At 46.5% G+C, this 23356-nt stretch overlaps 2 protein-coding genes across 2 annotated transcripts in view; one reads left to right on the forward strand and one right to left on the reverse strand.

Annotated features, from left to right (window-relative positions):
- THAP4 (THAP domain containing 4) overlaps positions 1 to 182 on the reverse strand; it is a 23528-nt gene extending 23346 nt beyond the window's left edge. Inside the window, exon 1 of the mRNA XM_009893094.1 lies at positions 114 to 182. Coding sequence (XP_009891396.1) covers positions 114 to 182 — 69 coding nt within the window. The remainder of the gene's footprint in view (positions 1 to 113) is intronic.
- Positions 183 to 248: 66 nt separating this feature from the next.
- Positions 249 to 22773, forward strand: ATG4B (autophagy related 4B, cysteine peptidase). The gene is made up of 13 exons (XM_009893095.1): positions 249 to 279; positions 5777 to 5875; positions 6402 to 6473; positions 9584 to 9682; positions 11393 to 11494; positions 12405 to 12477; positions 13561 to 13640; positions 16860 to 17056; positions 18087 to 18165; positions 18921 to 19066; positions 19719 to 19775; positions 20065 to 20158; positions 22062 to 22773. The coding sequence occupies exons 1-13, from the start codon at positions 249 to 251 to the stop codon at positions 22133 to 22135; spliced, it is 1203 nt and encodes a 400-aa protein (XP_009891397.1). The 3' UTR covers positions 22136 to 22773.
- The last annotated feature ends 583 nt before the right edge of the window (positions 22774 to 23356 follow it).

Genomic DNA, 23356 nt, shown 5'->3' on the forward strand with positions numbered 1-23356 from the left:
CTTGGGGGGCCCTGAAGGGTCTTGAGGGACCCTGAGGGGCCTTGGGGGGGTCCGGCCGCCTGCCCTGCGGGGGAAGGCGGTGGGTCGGAGCGGCCCAGCGGTGGCTCCGTTACCGCTGGTGTCTGCCGCTGCAAGGCCAGAGCCCCCTCAGCAGGGAGGTGAATCCCTCCTGCCCTTCCCATCCTGGCGTTCACTTAAAAAAGAACCAAACCACCCCAAATGAAAGCTCTTCGGCGTTGTTTGGCAGCATGGCCCGGGCGGGGCTGCCCGGGAAGCGAGGTGGAGGGTGACAGTGGTGGCAGGGCAAGTGTCCCTGTGCTCCGCTCCCCGCTGCGGTGAGGGGTAAGGTGCCCTGACCGCTCGTCGCCTTTACGGTTTGCCATAGAGGAGTTGTTTTCATACAGGGGGAGGAAAGAAAAGAAAAGAGCGTGTTGGCACTTGGCTTGGGACTTGCTTCCTTCCAGCCTTCGTGTAGTAACAGCTTTCATCCACCCGCTGCAGAGATAAGTGTTGTTCCATAATAACAAACGTCTTCCTGTGCCGCGTGGGCTCCTCCTCCATGTATGTGGAGGGAATCTATAGCTCCTGTCCCTCCAGACTGCTGTTTTGTCCTTGGTGCAGACTCTGCCATTGTCAGTGTTGATAGCATCCCGACTTGCTGTGTGGTGCTTCCTTGCATGTCGTTGCATCCAGTCTCTCGCGTCCGCGAACCAAATGCAATCCGGCAAGTGAACTTACACAACCTGAGCCGGGAGATACGTTTGCTTTCCCTTTGCGTAAGCGTTACCAGGCTTATCGAGGGAAGGAAAACCTCACTGTGATAGACAGTGGGGCTGAATCTCTTCTATGCAAAGTGTAGATTGGGTCTCTGGGCTTTGGAGCAATGAGAGCTCAAGCCCCTTGGCGTCCAGCCCTGCTCCTGAGATGGTCAGGGACCTGGTGGGCAGACTTTGAAGTTTGCCCTGGGCCTCCAAGAAAGCAGCACTCTCCAGCTGACTGACTTTCCTCCTTGGCTGTCACTTAACTCCCTGTTGTTGCTTAGATAATCGGGTTTTGTCTTGTTTGAAAGAGCTTAAGGGAAAGAAGAGACTTAATCTTTCTTCTGCAAAGGATAGAAATAAGGGTTCAGGCTGTTCTTCCGTTATCTGTTTTCTAGGCATTTTTTTGTAGCAATGAGCTTTACTAATACAGTAAATTTACCTTCTCATCTTGACTCTCTTTTGAAATATTCTACATACAGTAGCATTCCTCCTTTCTGCTATGCCTTTGTCAGCTGGGGACGGTGATTGTCTTTCCCTTTTCTGATTCTTTTGTGGTGGTATTAATTGGAGACTGAAGGACTTGGCGGAGGGGGGAAAGGTGTCTCAGCCCTTGTGGACACTGCCTGAGGAGAGTTACAGAGTCGGAGAGAGAGGCCTCTCTAGAGACTGAGGGAAGCTCAAGAAGCAATTTGGGAAGTAAGTTTTTGTAAAGCCTGGTTTTCCTTCAGTGGGATGCTCCAAATCTCTGCTTCCGTATTTTGTATAAAAAGTTTTTCAACAAAACATCTAAGCTGTGCAGGCAAACTGTAACCAAGATGATTCATGCTGGAGAGAACATCAGCTGTTTTGCTGGTCAAACCGCAGGGAAAATCACTTGCCATATATCTGTTTGAGTCATCAAAGTTTTGACGTGTTGTTATTTGTTTCCCAAAGTTAGCAGAAAAACAAGTAGCTTTGGTTTTGCTAAAGCAGGTAAAGTTAGTGGCTGTCAAGGACTTAATACTTGCTGTAAGCACCTGACATCACCAGTCAGGGTCTGCTTGCCGATGCCTGGCTGTGCTCCTGTGTTTGATTATGTGAGAGCTTAGTAAGGGTTGTGCTGATGTTTTTAGCTGGGCTTTTCACTGTATGGCTCAAGAATATAAGGAGGCAAGATTTCACCCTCTGCCCTAATTCTATGTATTGAGACAGTTTTCCCTCGTCTCTGTCAAGGTGATGCTATATAGCTGTACAACAACCTTGCGCGTACTCTTGTTTAGTAAACTGATATTGAAAGTCACTGGCAGTACAGGCGCATGCTGTACTCATGCAAGTACCGACCCTCAAGGGTTGATTCCTTGTGCTTCATAGAAGGCAGGCTTTTGTGATGTGGCCTGTTATCTTATAACTGAGTAGATCTGACCACATGCACAGAAGTGGAAAAGAACTCAAACGTTCAGGCTTAATGCTGGTATTTAATGCGGGTTTAGTTTAACGCCTTTACCTAAGTTCTTTAATATAGGTGTTTTCTGTAGTGGCTTTGCCTTTTCCGTCAGGGCTTTCTAGGGAGTGTGTGGGATGAGAAGGTGTTCTGGGACGCTACAGTAGACCCCGTGGAAGGTGTGTCTGTGGGGCAGAGATCCGGCCAACCTCGCATCATTCACAGCATGCCTGAGGGTCCTGGAAAGCGAATCTGCTTTTCTAAGGCTGTGTTTTGCAGGCCTGAAATGCTTGGCTTTTTAATTATAAATCCATTGTGCATGGAAAGAAGTTGAACTTTGTATGTGATGTGTGCTCAGATTTTCTGCAGAGGCTGCTACTCTACTGTCCTGGATGCTCAGAGGTTGGTATTTAAAATAGATTGAGGGCTTCTTGAAGGTGAAGTTTTGGAGTGCTGCCTGAGAAATTTGCTGAGCTTGCCCAACTTGTGCAGCTCTGAAGGGAGCATCTTCAAATAGGATTTCTGCTTGGTTGAATTTCCAGTTCTGTTTCTTTTCAGACCCTTTGCTTCTAGGAGGGAGAGAAAGGCTCCTGTGCAAGTTGTGACACTCTTTGTACCCCTGCCTGAATTGTTTGGATCCCACTGGCTCGTATGTAGCTCATCTGGGTCGTAGTTTTGAAAAAGTGCCAAAGCGTATGAAGGTAGATGTTTGTAAAGGAAACACTTAGTGTCTTCAAGCCTTGTGGAGAGTTTAGTGCTCCCGTTATAAAATTCTAGATACTAACTCGTAGGAATCGCTTGAATTTTCCTCCCTGTGCAGGTGAAACTTTAACTCCTGCCTTTAACGGTTGTGCCTTTTCAGGTGCTGGCAAGTGTTTTTTTCCATAATACCAACGTGCGCACTAATGTCTGACCGCATCTTTCAGATGCATGGCTGGACCTACAGGACCTTTGCACAGAGCCCGGATGTTGGGCATTCGGCTGAAGGACTCTAAGTTTGGGACTCTCCTCTTGAATGTGCAGTGTCATGGCACTTGCTGCGTTCTCTGAATACGCAGCTGGTCCAGCGGGCAGCCTGGGAATCCCTCCCACCTGCTGACCCCTTCCTCTCCTGGCTTTGATTGAAGGGGAAGGACTCCAGCAGATCCTTGCTGTGAAGCTGCCAGTTGCAAATCTTGTGCTTGCGAAGGGCCTGATGCCCTGCAAAAGGTGAAACCGCAGAGGATGCGGCATTTTAGAAGGCAAGGAAGTGTTGCTAGGAAAGAGAAAGAGGGATGGTGGGTAGCTTGATAGTTTCTGTGTAGCATCCTTGTTTCAGCCATTTTATTTAAGCTATTTGAGGCTCCTTTGACAGAGAGCTGGATTCATGGCAAGCTTGAGAACTGACAAAATAAACCACAAAATATGCCTTGGAGCTTTAAAACCTGAGAACTTCAGTTTTTATGTTAAGACCATATCTGGTAACGCACTGAATTAAAAAAATTCCTAATGAATGGTGTCCCTTTGAGCTGTCAGAATAAACCTGTAGTGTCTCATCCCAAAGGGAAACTTCAAAGATTATGGGAGAAAGTAGAAAGTGATGCTTGCTTGAAAACCTCTACGGAAGTCACATTGCTTTCTTTCCTGGGAAGAAATCTCCAACACTGGGCAAGAAACGGGTGAAAGCAAGCCAAGCTATTAAGTAAAGATAGACACAGAGAGCATGGACAGCTGGGGATTCGTAAAGTTTGGCTAGTATATAGTAAAGAAATTCTTAATTTCCCTGCTAAAGTTTGCGAGAGGAAAAGACTGCATTAGTTTGCTGGTACTTTTCTGTGCGAGCGGAATTGCTGTGCTTAGCTTGCTGTTGAGAAGTCACATCATGGGATGGGAATGGGAATGCGTGGCCCACGCTATCCTAGATGTGCCAGAAACAGTCTATAGACTAGTTTACACAAGGAACAGGCTTTAAATCTTTTGGGCTAGGGTTAGGACCACAGTCTAATTCGGAATTTAATTTAGGAGCCTATTTTCATTTCTGTTGCCAGGGCTCCTGCTTAAACAGCAGTTGGTCTTGGTGATGGTGTCTTGCTGCCACTACTTATTTATTTTTCTTTGACATTTGGAATTGGAATTTCAGGTCGGAGAGCCCTGGGGCAGAAGGCTGATGAAGTACCTACAGGAGGCTAAAATGTCTTTACGTAGCTTGTTTGCCCGAGCACAACGTGGAATATCCTAGATGTCTGGAGGGAGGGGGAGCAGAACCTTGTGGTGACTTTCTGGAGCTATCACTGATGCAAATCAACCGAGTTGTTATTTACTGGTGCTCCAGATGATGCTTTGGAAAGCTAAGCAGGGAATGATTGGGAGGAAAGCTCTTCTATGAACGTCTTCTACTTGTGAGAAGGTTGAGGTCTGCTACGTAGGCAGCAGCAGGTGACTCTCTTGGGAAGCAAAAAGTGAGCTGTGCACCGTGGAGGGTGGTGGCTTTGACAGAAAACAGGGCTGAGGAGCTTGTGGTCATTTAGTCCATTGCCCTGTTTTAAACTCGTGTCGTGTTACTGCAGATTTTATTGCATTTGCTGTGAGAGATATTTTCGATAATCGCTTTAATGGTTACAGAAGAGTCTGGCTTGGTTCTGCTTTAAATTTTATAGGACATTTGTTAAAGAATTCACACCTACAAAATTAGATGGTTTGTTTCCAGGGTTCCAAGACCATCTGAAAGTGCCATATTTCCAAATACAGACCTAGTGGAGCACAATTTATCTAACTCTCTCTTTTTTTTTTTTCCTCCCCATCACCTGTGTGTTTTGCACGAAAGCTTAGGCTGCCCTGATCCAAGGGCATCCTGTGCTGCTGAGTTGTTCTGTAGTGGTCGTGTGAGAGGAGGTGGATCTCTAGGCATCGATGGATGCCATGCTGTGAAGGCAGTCAGTAAAATAGACCTAAGGTTTGCCTATCGCCTGTGAACGAGTATATCTCTGCACAGCTCCGTGTTCCTCAGATTTTTAGTGTGACGTCCATAGAGGCAGTGCTGCTTTTTGGGCTGCAGGCTGTTTTCACTGCAGGTGATGACTTCTGCTGGATTCCTTGCCTCTCGAGGAGGGACTGACTTGAGGAGCAAGGTTTAGTTCCCATCTTAATGTGGTCTGTGCTTTTTGTGTTCCAACACCAAATATTATATCATCTGGAAGAAGGATTTTAATCACTTTGCTCACTTGAATAGAGGATCTTGACATTGTTGCTGAGAACTGCTCTAGTGTGCACAATGGTGTCTGTTCTGGGAAGATGAGCGCAGCTGTTGGATGAAGTCCTAGATGTTTTCTTGACCGTTTTCTGCACTGGACAGAACCTGGAGCTGCCCTAACCTGGAAATCTCTCTGCTTTTATGCTTGTGGAGCACCCAGGAGTGAGCCAGGGCTGCGTTGGCTCTCTCTGCCTTCCAGAGCTGGTGGTTGCAGGGGGAGTCGTGCTGTTTCTTGCCAGCTAGAGCCAGGTGCTCTGGGTGTGTAAGGTCCTGGTCCACAGCAGCTCTGATTGCGTAGTTCTGTATGATTTTTAAAACACAAGGAAATGTTATGAAAGGTATGTAATTTCTTCTTTTTCTTTCTAGCTACTCTTACCTATGACACTCTCAGGTTCGAGTATGAAGACTTCCCTGAGACCAAAGAACCCGTTTGGATCCTCGGCCGGAAATACAGTGTTTTTACAGGTATTTTGCATGCACGGTGCAACATGCTCTAATGCTCCAGAGGACTTTGTTAGTATTGCACTTTGTTTTCTGAGCAGCGAGGCAACTGCAGAGTGTGTCTGTTTGCTGGCAGAGCATGCGGGCTCTAAGTGCCGGGCTCCTCTGTCTGGCCATCTCTGTGGGGTCTGAAATATTCTTGTGCAGAAAGTTACCGTTTAGTAGTTATTTGGACTTGTGTCACGGAGCCAGCATGGTTGAGGCAAGGGGATAGCTTGGGGAAAAGGCAAGGAAATTATTTCCTGCTTCATAATTTGACTATGGCCATGGCATCTTCTTTGGGTTGATTGCAGCTATTTCAGGGGAAAAAGGAGGTGTCTTCTGCACTGTGGCACTGTCCTGTTCCTCAGCCAGAATTTGCCTCTCTAGGGACACAGACTGAGGGAGGAGCAGAATGTTGTTTTCATTAGGGAAGGTGGGTGAGGGATGGATCTAGCTGTGTTTGGTGTTATCTTCATGTGTGTGTCTTTTGATGCTAAAAAATTTTCAGAGAAAGAAGAGATCCTGTTGGATGTGACCTCTCGGCTTTGGTTCACCTACAGAAAGAACTTCCCTGCTATCGGTATGTACTGTGGATGAGTCTAAGTCCTGGAAATGATGATAATCCAGTTATGTCTACCTAATAAAACAGTCCCTACAAGCATAACATTAATTCAGTTCTGTTTATAGGAACCTGAAAGGCATTTCATTTAATTGATAGGGTAGAATTTTTGTTTCTCTGATAATAAGAATTCCTCATCCCCTTGGATATGAGGAATAACAGTGATTTTTAAAAAGGACACAAGAATGAGTTTGGGAAGCCTACCTAGAAATATCGTTTCTTTGAGCAACATGAGAAGATTTTTGTACTTCGTGTTCATTAGACTTACGTAGGACTTAATGTGAAATATTATTTAATGATTGTCTTGGACTTGAAGTGGATTAAAGACATGAAAACTAGAGCTATGATGCAGAAATTACTGCCTTTGTGCGTCTGCTCTGGACTATGTGGGGGGGTTTGTTTGTTTGTTTGTGTGGAGGTTTTTTTAAATGCCTGAAGTGGCTGTTACACACAGGAACAGTAGTAATATGGGAAACATTTCCCCATGAACTCAAAGGAGGATGACTTCGTTCCTTAGTTCCTATTCTTTGTGGTCTCTTCAGTGGTGTGGTTTTTGTGTACTGGCTGGAAGGGATATTGGAAGAGATCTGAGAACAGGTGAATGGGATTCTAAGTCCGACCTGTGTCCTCACTGTCAGCGTTGTCCCCAGCAGTTGATGGGGAAAATGGCTCCAATTTGGAAAAGACTTCTTGGTAGCTGGTCCTTCTGGCTTGTTCTGTTCTTTCCCTACTGGGAAAGCCTTTGCCTAACAAGCTATGAGACATCTTTGATGCAGTTTAATCCCTTTAAATTCACGTTTGTGAGCCATAGTTAAACATTTTGGAAATTGAAGGGTTAGCATGTGTTTAACAATGGCTCACAAACATGATTGGGGTTTCTGTGTGAGTTATTAGAGGGCGGGGGACGGGAAGAAATACCATTTTCTGAGTCATTTCCCATTTACAGTATAGATGAGGTTTGCACGTCATACAGTAAACCTTTTCCTTTTGCAGTCTTTCTTCTCCCAGTCATCCCTTTTATTGTTGGCCACTTCTCTCTGTGCTCGCCCACTTAAATATTGTAAGCTCTTCAGAGGGTAAGGGGAATGTCTTATGCTAATTTCGTCAAGCATTATCAATTTTGGATGTTGTATATGTTATAAATTGCTGGCCAAATTATAGAAGGTAGCTGTTGATCATCCAGAAGTTGATTGAATAGTTCTCTTGGGTGTTTTTTCTCCCTGTGCTTTTCATGCATAGTAGTTGCGTGGGATGGAAAGGAAAAAGCAGCACGACAAAGAACCTACTTCTACCAGCTGTGCAAAGGTGCAGCTGACTGCGTGCTTGTAAGACTGCTCACTGCTATGGTTGGTCACACTAAACATTTTATCTATCATAGAATCATAGAATAGTTAAGGTTGGAGAGGACCTTGAAGATCATAGAGTTCCAACCCCCTGCCATAGACAGGGACACCTCCCACCAGTCCAGGTTGCCCAAGGCCACGTCCAGCCTGGCCTTGAACACCTCCAGGGATGGGGCCTCAACAACCTCTCTGGGCAACCTGTTCCAGTGCCTTACCACCCTCACAGTGAAAAATTTTTTCCTAATGTTTAATCTAAACCTGCCCTCTTCCCATTTAAAGCCCTTTCCCCTCGTCCTATCACTATATGCCCTAGTAAAAAGTCCCTCCCCAGCTCTCCTGTAGGCCCTTTAGGCACTGGAAGGCCGCAATAAGATCTCCCGAGAGCCTTTTCTTCTCCAGGCTGAACAGCCCCAACTCTCTCAGCCTCTCCTCATAGGAGATGCGCTCCAGCCCTCGGATCATCCTCGCGGCCTCCTCTGGACACTCTCCAACAGGTCCATGTCCTTCTTATGTTGAGGACTCCAGAGCTGGATGCAGTACTCCAGGAGGGGTCTCACGAGAGTAGAGGAGATGGGCAGAATCACCTCCCTTGACCTGCTGGCCACACTTCTTTTGATGCAGCCCAGGATGCGCTTTGCCTACTGGGCTGCAGTCACACATTGCTGGGTCATGTTGAGCTTCTGGTCAATCAGCACACCCAGGTCCTTCTCCTCAGGGCTGCTCTCCAGCCATTCACCGCCCAGCCTGTATTTGTGCTTGGGATTGTCCCGACCCAGATGCATGACCCCAGACCTCGACCTTGCACTTGGCCTTGTTGAACTGCATGAGGGTGGCATGGGCCCACCTCTCCAGCCTGTCCAGTCCCAGCATCCCTCCCCTCCAGCGTGTCCACCTCGCCAAACAGCTTGGTGTCATCGGCAAACTCGCTGAGGGTGCACTCGACCCCACTGTCCGTGTCACCGACAAAGATGTTGAACAGTACAGGTCCCAGTACTGACCAGTACTATGAAGCTTGCAATAATACCCAGAGCTTCAGTGCAGGAGTAGCAGTTTCCTTTTGAAGTTCTGTCAGGGAAATACTTCCAGCCTTGAGGCCTTTGTCTCAGACTTTCCAGCGTGAGCTAATATCCAGCTTATTCTCCAGTATTATGTAGGATGTGGTTTTTTTCGTTGCTGGGGTGGGGTTTTTTGGCTGCTGGGATTTTTTTTTTTTGGCCTATGTTGTTCACTTTGGAATCTCGTCCAGCCATAGCTGCTTATGATGTGGGAATTCCTTGGAACTGATTTGTTTTGCATGATGAGTTGCCTTCTCAAGGTGAGGATTACAAGACATCACCTGTAACAAGCACCTCTGTGCAGAGATGTGTCTCTGAATTGGGCTGGAAGTCTGCAGCTAGGCTCAAGGGCTGTTGCGCTCCTGAGAAATTCAGCTCAATTTCTAGTTGAGTCGTTTGGATTTCCGTTTGAAGGGGTTTTTTTTCCCCCTTTCAGTTAGCGTTAAAGGGTTTTGTTTGATTGTTTGTTTTTAAGGGATGCCATTCAATTACTCACTGATAACTACATTTTTGTTTCTCAGCCTTGGGTATGTGAGCTGAAGTAGTCCTTATTCCCTGCTTGATTTCTTGGGTGAACCTGCTGCCTGTGCAGGCTTTCAATGCTTTCGTTTCTTCTCCCTCTTGGCACTGCTTTACTCTTCATTACATATTTATTTTCTGTCCTCGTTTACAGGAGGAACCGGTCCCACATCTGATACTGGCTGGGGCTGTATGTTGCGGTGTGGCCAGATGATCTTTGCTCAGGCCTTGGTCTGCAGGCATTTGGGAAGAGGTAAACCAGTGCACAGCCCATACTGACTTCCAGGGCCATGTGCTCCCACAAGCACAGGACTTGTAAGGACAGCAGATAACAAGGGCACAGCTGGGAATTGCTGAGGGCTCTATGCCTTTTTCTTCAGTCTTCTCAAGTTCAGGGCTGCTGAAAGAAATGTCTACTGGAAACCTTCCAGTGGATTTTTCCCTGCTGTCTACAACTTTACATAAATACAGTTGTCCAAGCCTTAAAACAAAGCAGAACCCTGTAACATGCTAGTTAAATCCACTGCAGCCAAGCACGTACTAGATTTTTGTTGAAGGGGTTTTTATATAGCTGAAGTTTAAAACAACTTAGTAGATTGATTCTCATTTATAGTTCAGTTTTGACACAAAGCCCTCACTTTCTGAGAGTAGTTTCCTCTCACTGAATACTTCTCTTGTGCTTGGCCCATGCTGGGTTTGTAAGCAGCTATACTGGAGTGTTTTTTGACGGTGGTTGATGGCCTTTGAATTTGTGGAAGGTGATTTTTGTAGTGAGGTTGTTAAAAGGAAGAGCTGCTGCCTGAGCATTTGCACACCATTCAAGGAGTCGCACGCACATCCCCTGAGTCTCTAAGTGCTCAGACCAGGGTCCCTTCGCAGTGGGTGACTCCAGCGAGCTGACGGGTGCCCCTTCTGACTCCTTACACACACTTACTCTTGGGTGCACTCCTTCCTTCTCCAGGCTCGACCCTAAGTTTCCCGCAGTAGAGTCTCAGGCATCAGATTTTATAAAAATAAGTAATTTAATTGAAAGGTACAGCAGCAAGGTCAGCCTGGGCTGGGTATTTTCAAAAAGGGGAGGATCTCAAACAAAGAAATCCCTGGGCAATTACACCCTTGCGATCTTTATGCCTGCCCCTCACGCGCTGTTCAAGCGTCTGTTAGTCCAATTTGGTCTGGGGTCTTCTAACACCTTGTTGGATTCTTTTTCTGTGTCCAGGGGGGCTGTTGACTGCTCTTACCTTGTCGATTTGCCTTCTCTGCTGGCTGTTGTGGCCTCTTTATCTGCCAGTTTATGCTTCTTGTGTACCTGCGCTCGCTGGCAGAACATGGGGAACTAACAAGTCCCAGACTTAGGGAAAACAATACCAAAACATCAGTGTGTTATTGACATGTTTCTTACACTAAAAGACTAAACACAGCACTGTACGGGCTGCTAGGAGAATTACTATGAAAATTAACTCTGTTGCGGCCTAAAGGCTTCAGCAAATCTAGCTGCTCATGCTAAGTAAAGCTAAGCAAACAGCATAAATCACATCATATTATAACCCCAAGAAATTTATTCTAATTAAAACTTAGTTATTTAAACTAAACAAATAGTATCTCAACAGAGGTCACGTGTTTTTCCCCAGAATATGTAGCTCACGCCTGTCAATGAGAAATTGTAATGCTATTTCCCATCTGTGGGCTAGAGGTACAATTTGTGTTTTCTGATTTTTTGTTTGTTTGTTTGTTTGTTTATTTGCTTTTCTGTGGATGATAGTCCTTTACCCCAGCTGTGAGAATGCTTACTGTTCTTTTAAACTTAATCCTTTAGTGTTGGGAATGCCTCCCATGCCTAGTAATAAGATAGCGACAAGAAAATCAGGTCAGTTGATTGACGCACAGGGAAGAGAATTGTAGCTTGCAGCCTCTAGTTGCTAATATTGTGTTTTGTTTCATATATCCCCCTTCTCTGCCTTAGACTGGAGGTGGATAAAAGGGAAGAGGCAGATGGATAATTACTTCAATGTTCTTAATGCCTTCATTGACAAAAAAGACAGCTACTACTCCATTCACCAGATAGGTAAGAGTCTGGGTGCTGGAGAGCGTGGAGATATTCAGTCTGGATTTCCCATGAGTTTAGAACATCAATGTGTCTTTGTTTTACTAGCTTGGCCAAAAAAATCCCCAACCCAATGAGCAGGTCAGGTAGTACATGATACTATGCTGCTTGTTTTCTGACGTGATGTAAAACTACCACTCTTTATTATGCATTATGATGTTTTTTTCTTCTTCATTCCATTAAGACCAACAGGCTTTAGGTTATATTCAGCATCACTTTCCGTATCCTAGCTAGCTAAGGTGAGAGGAACGCGTGTGACTGCTGTTCTCACTAGGACGTTGTGATACGAGAAGATGATTGAGCAAAGAAATTCTCCGAAGTAGCAAATTGGGCTAAGGGAAGGATCTCACTGTGATATAAACTTCCCTGGCAAATAAAAGAGAAGCAGCCTGTTCCACTTTTTCTTTTAGGGTGTTAAGGCACCTATAGCTTCAGTGAACAGAACTGCAAGTTACAGGGGTGGTCCTGGTAATCAAACACTCTAAGTAAAATTTCTTCTGAGGTAACATTCATAGAGTCACAGAATGGTTTGGGTTGGAAGAGACTTTGAAGATCAAAGGTTGCTCCAAGCCCCATCCAACCTGGCCTTGAACACCTCCAGGGATGGGGCAGCCACAGCTTCTCTGGGCAATTGCCTTTTGAACTTCTGTGTTATTGCCTTTTGGGGAAAGGATTTGCTTGACAGTCCTGGAGGATATGCTTCTCTCTCCCATCTACACTAAGATACCTCATGAAAGGGTAGATTCTGCTGACTCAAAAATGTTTCCAAGTGCGATTTCTTCCCTATTAAATACAAACTCTGATTAGGAAGGGACACAGTGTAGATGAAATTATTTGCTAAATTGTTTTGGGTTTTTTTCCTGTGATGCAGCCCAGATGGGAGTTGGAGAGGGAAAATCCATAGGTCAGTGGTATGGACCAAACACAGTCGCACAAGTGCTCAAGTAAGTGCTGCGTTTTTCCTTTATGTCTTTCGAACCACGTGATGGGGTGATTTGGTTCGTAGTGCCTCTTAGCTTACAGGTTTCTGCCTGTGCTTCTTGACTGAAGCACAACTTTATGTTTTCATGCTGTTAGCAGGCAACTTGCTTGAGTTTATCAACCTGCTTGGGCAGCAACTTGAAAGGAGCCCTTCTGTCATTCAGGCGCTGACAGGAGGTGAGAGAAAACAGGTTTTAAGTTGAGGACAACCCCCAAAAATCTCTCTCCATGTCCTGCAAGTAATGTGCTTGCCACTAGAACTGAGTGCAATGCTCTGCAGCAGATGGGAAGCAAGGGCCAGAGTAGATGATCGTTGCTGTCGTTTGGATCTCTGTTAGCATCCAAGTCATCTCTGCTGACCTGACAACAGCGTCACTGTTATCAAAAAGCTGCCAGTGAGCCATCAAGTCACTAATGCATTAGCATGAAAGCATTCATATTTGTTGCCTGTGTTCCATGGTGACAGGCAGAGGTTCAGAGCAGTGCTGGAGCACGGTCTGCCTTTAATAACTGCGACACACCGTGTTCTGAGAAACGGTCTCCCTCCTGTCATCATTCTTTCCTCACTTTGATTAGGTGAGCAAGGAGCTCCCTAGGATAGCCTAGCATTGCCTAAAAGCAGCTTTCCCAAGTCGTACCGTATGCTGAATTAGTCCAGGATCTGATGTGGGTGATCAGGAGATGGTGGAGGGAAAGTGATTTTTTTTTTTTTTTTCACTTATTATTTATTTTTTATGCTGTGTCACTTTCTGGTAACCAGCAGCTATGGGATTTGAGTTGGAGATTGTATCAGGGCTCTTGTACTTAGTAGCTGCTGAGGGACAAATTCCCAGGTGTGGTGCCATTTGCAATCTTGTTTACTCTTCTGGCCATAATAACTAGTGGCAACAGAGTCTACAACTCTGATACTTGTATAAAAACATACCATACAGAGTAACTGATGAAAGCCAATCTCTCCTAATACCATTTCTCCTCTTTGGTAGACCACCATCTTAGTCTTGTAATTGTAACTAATCCTTGCTTTTTTTTTTTTAATTTTCCAATAGAAAACTTGCAACTTTTGATACATGGAGTTCACTGGCAGTCCATATAGCCATGGACAACACAGTAGTGATGGAAGAAATCCGTAAGTATCACATGGTGGTAGAATGTGGCTTATCCTCTGGCAGCAAGAAGCCAGAAAAAAACTGGAGAGTGTATACTAGTACAACACAACAAGCATGGAGTAAATGTTCTGTCTCAAAGCTGTGGCCAAGAGTGCTAAAACCAGATGGGAATTGCTGTTCTAGAGCAAGGAAGTCCCTTGTTTGACTCTTGCTTCATCTAATAAAGCCTCTGACTTTGTGGCCTCTGGATCTGGAGAGGTGGTCTGCTGACCTTCAGAGGGTAGGTAGGAGCTGCTTGGAAGGTAGTGTCAAACTTACTTATGGCCACAGGTAGCAAGCAGTAAATGACTGCTTCCTCTCTCATATAATGGGGTAGGAGTGTCTCTGCTATTAGGCAGAGTAAGAAAACTAGAACAGATTGCTGAAGAGGAAAATGAACAAAATTGGCAGGGAGGGCAGAGAGGAGAAGGGAATCTCTCTGGAGTAGATATTTCATCTTTTAAGGAGTGCTCACTGGTTGTTTCTTTTTTTTTTTTTTTCTTTTCTTTCTGTTTTTTTGGTGCATCCTGACCATAGGATGGCTCTGGAGGCCGAGCAGCTGTGCAGTGTGTTCATCCCTAGCATGCTTGCTCAGGCTGCAGAAACCAAAGCTGAATGCATGCGTTGCCAGTTGCTGCAGTCCTGCATGGTCCCGGCCACACAAGCCTTCCCCTTGCTTTACACTAACTCGTGAGGCAGTGCGCTTACGCAGCACAAACCCACGCAACGGTTTCTGCCTGGTTAGCGTTCTGAAATGGCATGTAGAACAGTCCAGTCAGCGCTGGTTACAGGTGAGATCGTAGCAGGCATCATTTAGGCTGGCTTTGGCTGCCACGGAGCCAAAATCAATTAACAGGCCGTTTGTCCCTGGAATGCAGGACAGTCACTTTACAAAGTCACGTCTGTTATCCGGTAGTCTCAATTGCAAGGCCAAGAAGGGTAGGATTTGATTGAGAAGTGCCTGTTTAACCTTACGTACACATAGTCCTGTGAAGGTGTGTGCTGATGCCCTTAGCTTCAACAAGGGCCAGCGTGAAGACAGAAACTGGATTTATTTTTCATCTTTAGCCTGAAAACATTCTTTCTAGAACTGAAGCATGCTGGCTGCAAGGCTTGGATATGTTGCAGGCTCTGGTCTGTGTGGCTTGTGTTCGGCACTGACACCGCTTTGAGTAATGTGTCCATACAGCTTGTAAGGTGTGTGTTGGGGGTGTTTGTTTATTTTCCTCAAATGTGAATCGTGGTGTACCTGTTCAGGGCCTGAAAGTCACTGTACGAGTGGGTCACGTGTGTCTTATGTCTGTAGGTATGTGTTATATATCTTGTGCCCTGAACACCTGTCGATAGTGAAGCATTCAGAAGTTAATGCTGTTTCACACATCTGTTAAGTTCGGTCACTAATGCTGTTCAGCGTAAGGTGTGTAGGAAATATGTTTTTCTACAGCAGTGAAGAAAACATCCATCTTTATCCCTTCTGAGTCAGGCTGTTGTATGAGAAAGGGGCTCTTAGTTGTGTGTTGGAGAACCCTGTGCCTCAGAAAGGTGGTGAGAAACCAAGACAGTAAAGCCAGTACCTGACAGCAGCTGCAGCAGGAGAGATGTGTCAAATGTGTTGGAATATGTTTGCAGTAAATGGTTCGTATCCAGCTGGGAAGCTTTAGGCAGATTCCACTGTGCTGTGGCACCATAGTGTTGCCAAGCCTGCCAAAGAAGACGGGCGACTTTAGTCTCTGCCGAGCTCCCTGCTGCTTAGACAGGAGTTTAAATATGTTCGTATCACAGCGCGGGGTTGCCAGTTATTTGCCTGATGAGGAAACCTACAGTGACACCCCAGGCAGCAACAGCCCTGGCTTGGCAGCTGATTTCAGATCATCAGAACAGGCAGGCAACTGCCAATGAAAAAAAAACATGATCTTTATTGTTTTAACAGGATAAATCACTATGAATAACGACTTTCCGTTTTCTCAAGATGTCTGGTCACTATAATACGTCTGTGCATGAGAGATGAGCACCTACACCTTCTCCCTCCTCGGGTGGATGGTATAGGGATCACCTGCAAACGCTTCAGTGCAGGTTGTCTCTCATACTGAGGCATTAGATCAAAGTGCTGTTTCTTCTGCTTTGGGTGTAATGTTCTCTGCGTTCAGCTGGGTTCGAAGCTCTCAGCGAGCAAACACCCTGCTGAAATTGCTGGTGATGAAGGTGTTTATTTACATTGTGTCCTACCTGCTGCAGTGTCCTGGCATTCAGCTTAGGCCAGGAATAAATTAAAAGAGCCTCTGGCATTTTGTCTAATTGCCTTGGCTTCGTGATTAAAGTGTTGTGGGTTTCTTTGGGGTTTGGGTTTTTTTTTCTTCCCACACCCAGCCAGTAATGAAATTAGCCAGTGAGACAGGTAGGCTTGGAGATGTTTCTGTGCCAGAATTTACATAATCTGGTTGCATTACAGCCTGGCTGTGTGTTTGTCAAGCCTGTAGAATGAGGATCCACAGCGCGTATATCCTGCATACGCCCCAAGGAGTTTTACTGCCCCATACCTTACAGCAAAGCTCAGGCTGAAATTGCAGAGCGTAACGATCACCCTGCATTAGGTCTGTAAAGTAGCTTCTGAATGTTCCCTGATAAAATTTGTGAAAGCTTTAGTGAACTTTAAGTCAATTACAACTCTAGACAGACACCAAGTTTGTATCTTGTTACAGTGCTAATTATGGGTGAATATTTCCTGTGCTAAGCCATAACGCTTTCCTCATTCAGTTCAGCTGTCTTCATATCCTCCATCAACTCCTCTGGAGTTGAACACTCCAAATTTTTCTCTTTCTGCCTACACGCTGTGTGAATTCCAGACTCTTGCCTGACCTCCTAATCAGCTCGTTTGACCTTGTTGGCGTAGGTTGTTGCTTAGCTTCTCACCTGCTGGAAGAATTTGCTTTTTAACAGCCCACCAGATGGTGGCTGTGAGTACAGCGTGCTTTGGCATAATCTTGATGTAAGCTTAGATGAAATGCTGAGCCCTACCAGAATCCCTGCAGGGAGTACATACATCGCACCATCCCAGCACTGGACCTTGTTAAGATTATTGGGGGTTTTTTAAAGTGTTGTAGTCATTTAGTAAATAGCAATTTTGATCAGAGCTGGAATAGAGTTACTCAAGGTCAAGAAGGTTATTTCTGATGCTTTCTGCTCATGTTCCCTTTCTGTAGGGCGGTTGTGCCAGTCCAACTTCCCGTGTGCTGGAGCTGCAGCATGCCCTGCTGTGGAGGCAGACGTACTCTGTAACGGGTACCCAGAGGAAGCGGGGGTTAGAGATAGGCTCTCACTGTGGAAACCATTGGTGCTGCTGATACCTCTCCGCCTTGGGCTCACAGAGATCAATGAAGCCTATATTGAAACACTAAAGGTAGGGGACCTGGAGCTCAATTCTTGGTGTTCTGATGCTTAAGGACCCTGTTGTGAATTAAGTAATTTCTGGAATTTGATTTTGGGGTGAAAATACTCAGAAATAATTCTCCTTTTTTCAAAAGAAGAATGTGTTTAGAGACAATCCTCGTCAGAGGGCAGGATACAGGTTCTTGCAGGCTTTAGTCAGGAAAATGTGGGGGGCTTTTAGGGGGTTGTGATTTTTGGTGTTTGGGGTTGTTTGTTTGGGGTTTTTTTAAGAATCTTACTTCACAACTTAATCTCAGTCCCTCTTTGCGTTCAGATGGTACGACCCTGCTGAAGCATTCGTTTAGCACAGCTGTGCTGTGCTTGGGGGCAACACAAGCATTAATGAATGTAGTGTTGCAAACTCCCTGCGGCTCTGATGCTGGAGCTTGTGCTGCAGACTCAGGCTAGAATTCGGCTGAGGGTTGCAGTGTGGAGTATCAGGAGGCTGCAGAATTTAGGGTGTGCAGAGTACACGCACCAGAGGAGGGTGCACATTGTCTTCCTGCACTAAAGCTAGCAAGCTCTGAGCTGCTGTAAGAGAGCTCCAAATTCACACGAAGTTATTTGCCCATAACTCAGTAGATGGTGCCTGGATACTCCAGATGGATAAGGAACTTGTTTCCTGAATGATCGTTCCCTCCCGAGAACACTGTTGCAACCTGATGATGGCTCCAGGGTGCCGCTGACTGCTCTGCCGCTGACTGCAGCAGAGCCAGGACTTGCCTGGACTGAGCCCTGGAGTAGTGCTGCCTCTTCTATTTGGTCCATCTGTCTGTTCCTGTCAGCAGTTAAAGGTGGTTTTGAGCTGCTTCTGTGTTACTTGAAAGCCCTGTGTTGCAGCCTTCAGCCTTCCTGGTGGAGCTTCTCTCCAGAAATGGCTGTTTCTGCTGGTTTTCATTGTCCCTGTCTTTCTTTCCCACTGCATTTTTGGATGTTTGCCTTTGTTGCCACCTGCTGTCTCACTGTCTGTCAGCTGTGTGTTTTCTGTATTGCTTTTCCAGCACTGCTTCATGATGCCCCAGTCCCTGGGAGTGATCGGAGGGAAACCAAACAGTGCTCACTACTTCATTGGCTATGTAGGTGAGTGCCCAGAGTACTGCAAAGACTTTCCAAGCATCTCCCCCCAGCTAAAAAATGCTTGTGGGAGCGATACAGCTCTCCTGCTTGGTCTGTGGTGCATGCTGCAGGGTTCCTCTTTCCTGCTGGGAAGCGTGAAAGGCTGCTGTGGACTGAACATCTTTGTGAGGACCCGAGTGCTATAGCTTTGAATGCTGGCCGTAGTACAGGCTGTAAACTTCCACTGCGTAACACTAAATCCTGTCTCAAAAGAGGTGTGCATAGAGGCCTCTTCCTAGGTTCAGAGCTCGCCTCCCTTCAGGGGCTTGGCTGGATTTAACTGTCCTTTAGTTGTCCCCTTCCTGAAACTCTACAAAGTGTTGTCCATTTACTCTCCTCCTTCCCTCTGATTTTTTTCTCTCTGTCCGAGACCTCAATCTGGTTGTGCTTTGGATTTCTGGGACCGACTTGAACTTACACAGGACCCTGGAAGGCATGGGCAGGAACAATATCAAATAGTGCCCGTGCCTCGAGCCCAGGTGGTTGCTGTGGAGCGGGCACCGTGGTTCTGCTGGCAGCTGGCTCTTTGCCTGGATGAGAAGCATTTGGGGAAGTGGCTGAAAACAAGTTGTCCGTAGGACGTGGGGTTCCTCTGTGGGGTTACAAGAGCTGGCTCTGTCATCGCTCTTCCTCCTCTTTGTATCTCACCCTTTGCTTCTCAGAAGACCAGCTTTTTGGAACAGTTCTTCCTGTTCATGTCTCCTTGCCTGTCTGTCCAGGTGAGGAACTCATTTACCTGGATCCCCACACTACGCAACCTGCAGTGGAGCCCAACGACAGCGGCTGTCTCCCTGATGAAAGCTTCCACTGCCAGCACCCTCCCTGCAGAATGAGCATTGCCGAGCTCGACCCCTCCATTGCAGTGGTGCGTTCCTGATGCTTATTTCCGATCGCCTGGAGGAGCAGTGGTGGGGTCTCTCTGTTTCACAGCTGTCCCTTTCCCCAGGGAACTGGCAAGGGCAGTGGTGATGGATTAGGTAATCTCCAGGCATGCTGTGCTCTGGGCAAGCACTGCCGTGGGTTTCGGTAACGTTGGTACAGAAGCTCCCCATGCAGGAAGTGGTTTGGTACAGGGAATTCCCCTTTGCATGGCAATTAAATGCCATTCTTCATGGGGCAGTATTCCTCTCTTAGGCTTAGTTCGAGCTTTGATTCCTGCCTTTTGATGGGCAGATCTGAATCCATTCCCAAGTCCAGATTATGATTCGGTGTGTCTTTTTGTTTTGTTGAACGTGAGATGCCTGCCCTTTGTTCCCACGTGGGTTGTTGCTGCCCAGTTTTTCTTCTGCAGTAGAGCAGCCCTCTACATCGATGCTTCCGGTGCTGGGATAGTCTGGTCACATCAAGTGTAGGAGGAGCATTCAGTTTAACGGGGCAGTGTAAGCCACAGTTTAAAAGTGAAGCAGTGAGGTGGTGTAACTTCTCACAGTCCTGGTCCAGTTGTTTGGCATTAATACAAGGCCTTAAGACTGAAATGATCAATCTACAATATATAAAAATAAATTCTTTTTTTTCAGGGCTTTTTCTGCAACACAGAGGAGGACTTTAACGATTGGTGCCAGCAAATCAAAAAGGTTTGTGTTCATATCACCAGGAAAGGAATATAAGGGATTGTCTTGTTTCAAACTACTGCGCAGCGAGCATGTTCTCTGCAGCGTGATCCCATTTTAAAGCATATGAAAATAGTTTATTAAAATACCAAAAAGAGCATAGCTCTGAAATTCTGCTGATGATGCAAGTCAAAGGTTTGAGAAACATTTTGTCAGCTGCAACGAAGTCTCAACAGATCATTATTGCCCCTTAAAGAACCAGAGCACCGTGAGTACAGAGTTGGTTCTCACAGCTCTCACTCTTGCTCCACAGCTGTCCCTGGTAAGAGGAGCGCTGCCAATGTTCGAACTGGTCGAACGCCAGCCATCGCATTTCTCCAACCCTGACGTCCTGAATCTTACACCAGGTGAGGCCACGCAGGGAGGCAGAGCCAAGGGTGAACTGGGCCCTTTGGTTTTTTGCAAATTGTGCAGAATTGCCTGGTGGCTTCCAGTTATGTTCCTCTTCTGCCTGGAGTTTGATCTGGAACTCTTAAGTCAATTAATCTAGTTCTTTGGCTTTTGACTAGCTGTTTGCAGATCCCACAGTGTCTGAGGATGATTTTTACAATGAGTCTGTGAGTGGTGATGGTGACTGAGGGGAAGAAAAAACAAGTTCATAGGCTATCACAGCAATGTGAATCTATGGTTTGTAAAGGGATGCTTGGAGGAATCAAAAGGGTCCATCGCAAAAGGCTGAAAACTGAGTTTCTAGGTAATGAAAATGGTGAAAGACAGGGCTGGTCAAACTTAGTTCCAGTGTAAGGCACCCCTTCCCTGAGCGTGTGCTGCTACCAGTGCAGAAAGGAACAAGTGCTGGGCGGTATCTTGGCTGTCAGCCTCTGCTTATCATGTTAATAACATGCACAAACGTTGCAGGAGATAAAGAGCGATTGACAGCTTCTGCCAAGAGGAGTGAGTATGCATGGACAAACTTACTCTGTCACCAGGCATTGGACTGTGTCCTGTCACTTGCCTCCTGCACCCTGTGCTTCCTTGCTATCTCTCTCTCTCTCCCTTAACGTGGACTTTCAAAGCCTTCCTTATCTCACTGTCCTTTTCTATAAGAATGCTTGATTCCCTTAAACTGTCAGTCGATCTTTGCCTCTATTAAATTGTCTCTAATTGCTGCCTTTCTTACTCTTAAAAAAACGTTTTTGTAATGGGCTACTTGTCCTCCTCCCTCTTCCCTAGAGCCTCTCCCATCTCCTATGGCCGTTCTGTTTCTCTTACGGTCCTACCCGTCACTAGAAGGATTAATCGTACTCTCATCAATGTCCAGCCCCTTGTTTTTATTTTCCCCAGGCAGTTGGGTTCCCTGCTGCATTACTGAAGGTGAAGGGGGCTGCTCCTCTGGAAGTTGTGCTGCCAGGACCCACAGGCACTGCAGTTTGCTCAAGAACAGTGACACTAAACGTTCGCATATGCTACTGTGGCATTAAAACTTGACACAAACTGTTCAGGGGGGTCTGCAGGCTTGTGTCCATGTGCTCCTCCTCTGTCCCCAGCCATCAATTATTGCTGTTTAGCTGTTGGCTGGCTGTTCTGCCAAGTCCAGCACGTGCTTTCTTGAAGCCTGAGTTAATACAGATTTCTCCTTTACTTCCCCCATTTACCCATATGTTCTCACCTGAACTTCCCCTATGGTAAAGCTACTTTGTCTTTAGGTGTGTGCTCGCTCCTCACCATAGAGTTGGAAGGGTGGATGGGAGGGATCATGTCCTTTCCTCACAAATGGACTGTACTAATTGCTTTTGGGCATGTAAAAATCATAGATGTGTAATTACATTCCCCAGTAGCTGAATCAAAGGCAACTATAGCACAAAACAAGTCTAATACACTGGGGGTGGGTGAAGTGTTCCTGGCCTTAACTGGGCCAGAAATCTTCATGGATATTAGTCCAGACTTGGGTCCATTCTCCTATTTTAAGCCTCTTGAGAGCAGAACTGTTTTCTGCTAATACAGAGCTGCCGCACAGGAAGGTTGTACAAAACAGAGCACAGAGTTGCTCTGCACCGGGGCTGTGTTCAGGGTCTGTGAAAGGTGGTGCACCTTCTGCGCGCCATATAATTCTCTCCAGCACATTTTCCATCCTCCTGCTGTGTGCTATGTCTCATCCCTCCTCAGAGCCTTCACTCAGGCATGTCACGGAGTCTCTTGGAAATCGCGGGCCCATGACACTCAAATCCTGCTGCCCTCCAGCTGCTGGTCTCACTGACGTGGAGCAGTCAGTGCGCCCCACGGAGGTAGTGCTTTCTTTTTCTCTTGCAGACTCCTCCGACGCAGACAGATTGGAAAGGTTCTTTGACTCAGAAGATGAAGACTTCGAAATCCTATCCCTTTGAAAACAAATAAGAAACTGACTCTGCAAATTTGTGTTATGTGTGGGGAGAAGGGGGGGGAGGGAAGCTCCTTCGAGAGCCTGGGGCTACCGGTTTTCATAGGTGCTTGCTGCCATCCCCGCCTCTTGTCCATCCTGGCATTCTGTGCAGCCTCTGAGCGGAGCGTGCATTGTCTGCGGTGGGATGAAGAACCAAGTGGGTGTTACAGCCTTACTGGCTGGCAGTTGGAATTTCTCAGCAGAAAACAGTCGCTGGAAGTGGTGCTTAGGAGTTCAAAGCCTATCTGGTACATCAGCAGGTCAGTTGGCCTTCCGGGGGAGGCATAGAAATCGTTAGAGCGCTCAATCCTTACCTGAGGAGTCCCCTCTGAAGCTTAAATAGAGCCACCCGTCATTTAGCAGGTGCAATGTACAGTTAATTCCTTTAGCAGCTTCTCTTCTCACTGGCCAACTTGGACTGCAGCTCACAACGCAAATGAACAGCAGACGAGACAGCTGTGAAGCCCCGGGAGCGCAGGTGGCCGGGCTTCCTACAGTACAACTCCTGTTCATGCTTTGCAGGACGCAGCGCGTCCCGGCAGGTGTAGTACGCCTCTCCTGCTCACATCCTACGAAAAGGAAGTTGAGGGAACTTAGAAGTGACTGGCAATTCATTCAATAAATGAAAGGCTGGTGGGGAAAGCGGCGCAACCCCATGCTGCTGGGGAGGAACATCTCAATCTCGGTTTACGTAACAGCAGAAGGAACGGAAGGAGAATAGAAAATGTGTATGTTGTTGCTCGGTGAGTCGATAAGCATTGTGCTTCTACAATGGATTAACCTCTACAGCAATTATCTTCAGGGAAGCTGCTTTGAGCAGAAGACTGGATTCCATAGCCCCCGAAAAAAAAAAAAAACCAAAAAAAAACCCCCCCCAAAAAAAAAAAAACAAGTAAAGAGCTGGGAGAGACGAATCGGGACAGCTGAGCTCTGCCGGTGGTGTGCCTGCTTGTTCCTGGACCCCAGTGTGCTGCCACGGCGTCTAGGGAATTAATCCTGTCGGTACCGAAAATGTGAGCTATAAAATCACCCGAGGTGTTACAGTGGGTTGTTCGGCAGAAAAAAAACAAGTAAAGAGCTGGGAGAGACGAATCGGGACAGCTGAGCTCTGCCGGTGGTGTGCCTGCTTGTTCCTGGACCCCAGTGTGCTGCCACGGCGTCTAGGGAATTAATCCTGTCGGTACCG

The sequence above is a fragment of the Charadrius vociferus genome, unplaced genomic scaffold (assembly GCF_000708025.1).
Source record: "Charadrius vociferus isolate BGI_N301 unplaced genomic scaffold, ASM70802v2 scaffold559, whole genome shotgun sequence".
Lineage (NCBI taxonomy): Eukaryota > Metazoa > Chordata > Aves > Charadriiformes > Charadriidae > Charadrius > Charadrius vociferus.